Source organism: Elephantulus edwardii, unplaced genomic scaffold, assembly GCF_000299155.1.
Source record: "Elephantulus edwardii isolate Elephantulus edwardi_28Jun2011 unplaced genomic scaffold, EleEdw1.0 scaffold00235, whole genome shotgun sequence".
In the NCBI taxonomy this organism is placed as follows: Eukaryota; Metazoa; Chordata; class Mammalia; order Macroscelidea; family Macroscelididae; genus Elephantulus; species Elephantulus edwardii.
In genome coordinates this window covers 388,975-396,678 of record NW_006399985.1, presented here as the reverse complement: position 1 = coordinate 396,678, position 7,704 = coordinate 388,975, and the positions used below count along the sequence as shown (strand labels likewise).

The 7,704-nt window shown below is 46.3% G+C and overlaps 1 protein-coding gene across 1 annotated transcript in view; it reads right to left on the bottom strand.

Annotated features, from left to right (window-relative positions):
• Positions 1-7,704, bottom strand: part of NNT (nicotinamide nucleotide transhydrogenase) — a 172,064-nt gene that overhangs the window by 50,413 nt on the left and 113,947 nt on the right. Inside the window, exon 17 of the mRNA XM_006898607.1 lies at positions 23-182. Within this exon, the coding sequence (XP_006898669.1) occupies positions 23-182 (160 nt within the window). The remainder of the gene's footprint in view (positions 1-22; positions 183-7,704) is intronic.

Sequence of the window (7,704 nt, the reverse complement as noted above, 5' to 3'; positions counted from 1 at the left end):
TGTCCGCGTTTGGGTTTCACACCTGGGGTGATAATGATGCTATTAGCTTCCCGGATCATGTCGATCGCATTGTCAAGGTTGATCTCGGTGTGCGTGCCGGAAATCTCCATGGGCTTGCCCCCGGCTGTTGAGGTGGTGCCGTAGCCTCCGAGGATCACGTTGGCCAGGGAGCGGTTCATGGCCTGCGGAACAAGGTCACCAGATGCAAGAGGGTATTCATCTCCATCACCTTCGAGAACCACACGAGTTCCGTGCGTACGATACCCAGCGTCATTTAAGGAGGGTGATTTGATCATTCAGGGCATTTTTACCAAATAACCTTGTTCTACTTCCAAAAATTTATTTCAAAAATTTAAATGGTAAGAAATGTATGGAAAATAACAGTACTTTTCTATCAGCTGGATCGCACACACTGGTACATTTTCAGAAAAAAACAGAAGTGGTATAAGGAAATTAGTGGAGGTCTGCCAATAATATGAAGACATTAACTTTGAACACCTAGGGCTCCTTCTTGTCATTGTTGTTTTTATGTGCCTGTGATTCATAGCTACCCTGCGTACAACAGCCTTAAACCCTGCTCTATCCCATGCCAATCTTATTGTCTCCAACACACCTACTCCCACTACCCCAGTTACTAAATTAATCTACCTCATTGAAGGTCTTCCTCTCTTGCACTGTCCCTGCACCCTCCCAAGCATGAAGTCCCTCTCCAAGAACTGGTCCCTCCTTGCAACATGCCCAAAGTATGTCAGACGAAGCCTGAGACCAGGAAGGATTTCTTTGTTTTCCTAGCAGTCCATGGTATTTTCAACACTCTTCTCCAGCACCATAGCTCAAAGGCATCAATTCTCATTCTTTCATCCCTAGTCATTATTCAGCTTTCTGATGCATAGCAAGCAATTGCAAAGACCGTTGCCTGTATCAGGAGCACCTTTTTCTCCAGACTGACATCGTTGCTCTTCAGTACTTTGGAGAGGTCTCTGACAGCAGACTTTCCCAATGCAATTAGTCCTTTCCTTTCCTGGCTGCTGGTACCAAGAGTGTTAATTTTTAGAGCCATGCAAACTGAAGCTGTTGACAATCTCAATCTCTTCACCATCTACCATGAAGTTGCCAGCTGGCTGAGTGGTGAGAATCTCTGTTTTCTTGATGTGGAGCTTCAATCATATTGCAGGCTGCAGGGCTCCTTTGTTGTTGTTGTTGTTGTTATGTGCTGTTGAGTTGCTTGTGACTCATAGCGACCCTATGTACAACAGCCCTGAACTCTGCTCTGTCCTGTGCCAATCACACGATCCCTGATACACTCATCCCGATTACCCCAGTCACTGAATCAATCCACCTCATAGAGGGTCTTCCCCTCCTATGCTGTCCCTCCACCCTCCCAAGCATGATGTCCTTCTCCAAGGACCGGTCTCCCCTCACAACATGTCCAAAGTATGTTAGACAGAGCCTCAGAATCCTTACCTCCAAGGAGCCACCCGGTTTAACCCTCTCCAGGATGAATCTGTTTGTTTTCCTAGCAGTCCATGGTACCCTCAATACTCTTCTCCAGCTCCACAGCTCAAAGGCATCAATTCTATTTCTATCCTCCTTGGTCACTGTCCAACTCTCTGATGCCTAACAAGTGATAACAAAGACCACAGCCTGCTGGTCCTAAATTCTGAAGGCTGAGCAAGTGCTACCTGCACAGCTCTGCCTGGTTCTCCAGAGCAAATGAAGACAAGGGCAGTGAGCAGTGCTAGCACCTCTACAAGGTGATGCTAAGGACCCTGCAGGTGAGGCCGGCCACCTGAAACTGGGAAGAATAAAACTTAGAGTGGTCTATTTCCTTCAGAACTCTGCTTCCCTCTGCTGTCTAGAGGAAAAATAAACACAGGAGTTAATACCGTCTTATTTCTCAAATCAAATCCAGCCACACAAAGCCCTGTATACTGTGAAAGACTGGATTCACTATTAGACTTGAGCTATTCCACTTCTAAAGAGCCAGGCGATGTTTATATGTTTATACACTGTGTCTTCAGAGCTCACATCCACCCTTAGAATCAGAAAAATAAGCTCAGGAAGAGGACGCAGCAGCTGGTTCTTTTTTGCAGGTTCACTTAAATCCCCAAAAAATGTTCCATACCAACACCACAGCTGAAACAGGTGTCATTAGCTGACCTGGTCTCAAAAATTGCTCATCTGTTTGGAGTAATCAAAAGCATGTAAAGAATCCAAGTCACAGCTGTACGTGGTCAAAGTAGCCCTTCTGTACAGAATTACAATGAAATTTACCACTTCTTAGAGAATCTCAAAACACTCTGAAACTTTTAAGTATTGCAGTGCTAAGAAGTTGGCACTGTCAACCCAAAGGCACTTGGTTCAAATCCACCGGCTGCTCCAAAGGAGAAAGACAGGCGCTCTCCTCCAGGATGACTTACTGCTCAGAAAACCTACGGGGCTCTGCTATGCACTGGTTCTGACACAGAGGCACATAACACCAGGGTTTACCTCAGTAGGACGCATCCTAAAGTTACAACAGCAATAAGCATAGTAAGGTTTCCATGGTGATGGTAACTGAAAGTCCAGAAGTTTGCACAACAATTACTCCACAGAAGAAAAATGGGTAGCATCCTTCCAAAAAGAGGTCTGGTGTTCAGAAGCTGTGCTGCAATCCCAAAGGCCCGTGGTTGGAATCCACCAGTTTCTCTGTTGGAGAAGGCTGGGCAATCTCCTCCCATGTGATTTGTTGCCTCTGAAAACTCGCTGGATGGTCAGCCGTGAGCCAGTTCCAACTCGACACACACAACAGCAACACAACATCCTTCCAGAGAGACTGACAGCTCCAGAAGCTCGCTGAGGCGTCACGGGGAGTCAGAAGGCACTCGATGGCAGTGGGTTTAACGAACACCTAAGAGCTCTCTGTTCCTCCGCCATCGTGTTTCATCTGGCCCTGTTTTGTCTTCACTGTGTCTTCTCATAAGATTTTCAGGATCGGCAGGGGCTGAGGAGCTTGCTGGAGGTGGATACTAAGGAGTGGGGTGGAGGCGGCATTTGCCTGCAGGAGGCAACCACGGGCCATCTGATGAGAAGGGCCCCTGATGGACCCCGTGACTCCTCGGAGCAGCCCAGCCGGGCCCCTGCCATGGGTGCCGCTCCAGCAGCGCCAGCGAAGACTCGGACTGGGACCGAGAGGTGTGGCAGCCGCTGTTAGATCCCAGCAGTCCGCCCACCAAAGCCCTCAATGGAGCCGAGCCCACCTGCCACGGCTTGCCCTCTGCATGTCCAGACGAGCGGGCCCTGTGCTAGTCCTCGCCAGCTGGCAGCACCACTGAAGTGTGTGCCGTGGACGCCTTGGGCAGGGAGAGAACAGGGAGAGGGCACGACGGGGCAGCTCCCGCGCAGCTCTGCTGTGAGCAGCTGCCCCACTGGAAGACGCTGCCGCCGCTGTCACCCCAGCGGACCCCGACAGCAGGCCTCGAGGACAGCTGCTTATGCCGACAGTCTGCTTCCTTGGATCCGAGCAGACGCGCAGGAGGAGTGGTCATGCAGTCCGGGATCCCCTGAAGACAGGGGTCCTTGGACAGCTCGGGCTTCTCTTCACCTCATCTCCACGCCACTTCTGCTGGCCCGCAGCCTCACCACAGTGCATACAAACCTCCCCTGCTCCTAATCAGAGAAGAATGTGTAGGTGAAGGAGAGTGAGGTCCGAGGCTTGAACAAGGGAGGGTAGAACTGCTGGGAACTGACCTTCAGAACCCCTTCAGGGGTGACATGGGAGCCAGACAGATGGGGGCCTGTAAGGTCTTCCCAGTCCCACTCATTCCCACACCTTCTCTGGGTCTCCGACACAATCCTGTCCCTTGTCCCTCACTTTGTGCACAGAAGCTCCTAAGTTTGTCCCAGAGTCTGGATGTGCTTGAATTTGAATGAACTGAGTTTGTATTTCTAGCCTCCTGGGTTTACATTTGGTCTTTTTTCTTTTTGTTTGTCGTCATCAATAAAGGAAGTGCATTCAAAACAAAACCAAAACGACTTTCAGGATTAAGAAGCTCCTGGCCAAGAAACAAAAGCAGACCCATCCCATCCCTCAGATGATTCAATTAAAACTAGCAATAAAATCAAATACCACTCCAAGAGAAGACACTGGAGAAGAACCGAGCTGGGTCTCTAAGGAGCTGCAAACACGATGGCACCAAACGTCACAGACTTAAAGAACCGAGCTGGGTCTCTAAGTAGTGGTGCACCTGATGGCAGCAGCACACATACTGGACCTCGGAGACACTGGAGAAGAACCGAGCTGGGTCTCTAAGGAGCTGCAAACACGATGGCACCAAACGTCACAGACTTAAAGAACCGAGCTGGGTCTCTAAGTAGTGGTGCACCTGATGGCAGCAGCACACATACTGGACCTCGGAGACACTGGAGAAGAACCGAGCTGGGTCTCTAAGGAGCTGCAAACACGATGGCACCAAACGTCACAGACTTAAAGAACCGAGCTGGGTCTCTAAGTAGTGGTGCACCTGATGGCAGCAGCACACATACTGGACCTCGGAGACACTGGAGAGGAGCCGAGCTGGGTCTCTAAGGAGCCACACTCCTGACAGCTCCACAAATACCGAACTCAGGTTCATCAGCACCATGCCGTGTCAAGGTGACTGTCAGGATACCATGGTGTTAATTGGCTTCAAGTTGCTTCTGACTCACAGCGACCCGATATACAACAGCTCTGAATCCTGCTGTGTCCTGAGCCAATCTTACTGTCTCTGACACACTTACTCCCATTACCCCAGTCACTGAGTCCATCTCATCAAGGGTCTTCCAATCTTGCCCTGTCCCTCCACCCTTCCAAGCACGACGTCCCTCTCCAAGGACTGGTCCTTCTTTGCAACATGTCCAAAGATGTCGGATGAAGCTTCTGAATCCTTGCCTCCAAGAAGCAGTCTGGTCTCACTCTCTCTAGGACGAACCTAGTTTGTTCTCCTAGCAGTCCATGATATAGTCACTACCTTCTCCAGCACCACAGCTCAAAGACATCAATTCGCCTTCTATCATCCTTAGTCGCTGTCCATATCAAGTTTAAAATTACGTCACAATCTGATCACTTCCCATTTTATTATTAAATGAAAATTTACAGAAACTTTGGATTTCCATTCACTCATTGTTGCACTTTTCTCCCTGCCCATCCTTCCCTCCCTCCCTCCCCGCATGTTGCTCTTCTCTTTGAAGAGTAAAAGAAAAATTATTTTATGCTTATACAATCCCTCCCCCCAAGTCCACTCCACTACGCACTATGGACTCCTGTCATGGCAAGTATACCTAATCATATATTCCTTTTAGCCAGTTCTCTCCCTCATCTGTTTCAATGCAGTATACATAATTTATCCCATCTTCCTCAATCTCCCCCCAACCCTTATGGTCAGTCCCTATTTACAACAGTGGCCCTATGCAATATTTGTCCTTTTGTGACTGAGATATTTCACTCAGCATAATGTCCTCCAGGGCCACCCTTTTTGAATAATATTGCATGAGTTCCTTGTTTTTCAGTGCAGCATAGTATTCCATTGTGTGAATATACCACAGCTTCTCTATCCATTCGTTTGTTGATGGGCATTTAGGTTGTTTCCAACTCCTTGCTATTGTGAACAAAGCCATGATACACATGGGTATGTATATATCTGCTTGGGCGGCGATTATGGTCTCTTTGGGGTATATTCCCAATAGTGGAATTGCTGGGCCAAATGGTATCTCTATTTGCAGCTTTTTAAGAAAGCACCACACAGCCTTCCATAGTGGTTGCCCCATTTTACACTCCCACCACCAGTTTCTCCACAACCTTTCCAGCATTTGTTGCTTGCTGTTCTGTTAATATTCTTACTGGGTTGAGATGGTATCTCAGAGTTGCTTTGATTTGCATCTCTCTTAGAGCTAGGAATTTTGAACATTTCATGTGCTTGTTGGCCATCTGAATGTCTTCTCTGGTGAAGTGTCTGTTCATATCCTGTGCCCATTTTTCTATTTACCTTTATCTTGTTGTGCTGCTAGAGTATTTTATAAATTCTAGCTATAAGTCCCTTACCTGACATGTCATTACCAAATATTTTTTCCCAGTTAGTGGCTACCCTTTTATTCTGTTGGAAAAGCTTTGGATGTGCATAGGGATTTGATTCTTAGCAGGTCCCATTCATCTATTTTATCCTCTCCTGGTCGTAGATTTTTCAGGATGCTTGGAAGACTGTTTATGTTGTAGATTAGGACATCTAGAGTTTTTCCAAACTTTTCTTTAATGAAGTTTATAGTCCTTGGTTTTAGTCCTAGGTCCACGATCCACTTTGAGTTGATTTTTTTGCATGGCATGAGGTTTGGATCTCACTTGAGATTTCTGCAGATAATTTTAGAATTTTGCCCACATCATTTGTTAAAAGTCTGTAGTTTTCCCATTTAACTGATTTCATCTCCTTGTCAAAAATCAGTTGACCGTAGGTAAACTGCTAACTTCTGGATTCTCAATTCTATTCCACTGACCTATGAATCTGTCATTGTACCAGTACCAGGCTGTCTTGACCACCATGGCAGTATAGTAGGATTTGAAATCAAGAAGTGAGATGCCTCCTAACTTGTTTCTCTTTTTAAGGAGTGCTTTGCTTATTCAGGACCTCCTTCCATTTCAAATGAAACTGGAGATTACCTTTTCCATCTCACTGAAGAATGGGATTGGTATTTGTATTGGGATTGCATTGAACATGTAAATTGCCTTTGGTAATACTGTCATTTTCACAGTATTGAGTCTCCCTACCCATGAGCAAGGAATATTCTTCCATTTTTCCAGGTCTCTTTTTGTTTCTTGTAGTAATGTTTTGTAATTTTCGTTGAATAGATCCTTTGTACTTCTGGTTAGATTTACTCCCAAATTTTTAATGTTGGGATTAACTATTGTGGAGACTATTGTTTTTCTTAGCTCCAGCTCTGTATTCTCTTTGTCACTGTAGAGAAATTCAACTGATTTTTTTATGTGTTGATCTTGTATCCTGCCACTTTTCTGAAATGGTCAACTATGTCCAGTAGTTTTCTTGCTGAGTCTTTAGGGTTTTCTAAATATACTATCATATCATATCATATCTGCATATAGAGATAAGTTTACCTCCTCTTTGCCAATTTGGGTACGGAGAGAGAATATTTTAAAAGGTATCTGGAGGTCTTCAATGGTGAGAGCCTCCTAGGAAACAATGTAACCATCCATCAAAAGAGGTACAGCCTGTTACACCTGGGAATCCAGGAAGCAGATGAGAGGTAAAGGCAGGAAGGTGAAGGGCCCAGGTGAGCAGAGAGCAGTTTAAAGGCAGCCAAGTCGGTCATTAAACTTTGTCGGAATCTAAATTTAAGTTGTCCTTTCTGCCTACGCCCATTTATCCAGCACAGCGCTCACATTTTACAGAGCCCGAAGTCTGGTCAATGGGTCTGAGATTATGACGTATAAAGCAAAGCTGTACTCTCTCCATCTATATATTTCATCTTATTGTGATTTCAGTGATGTTTATGTAGCAAACTGGGTCTCTACATTACCACTTATACATGTTGTTGTTTGTTGTTATGTGCCATCGAGTCGCCTGCGACTTATAGCGACCCTATGTACAACAGCCCTGAACTCCGCTCTGTCCTGTGCCAATCGCACTGTCTCTGACACTCCCATCCCAATTATCCCAGTCACTGAATCAATCCACCTCA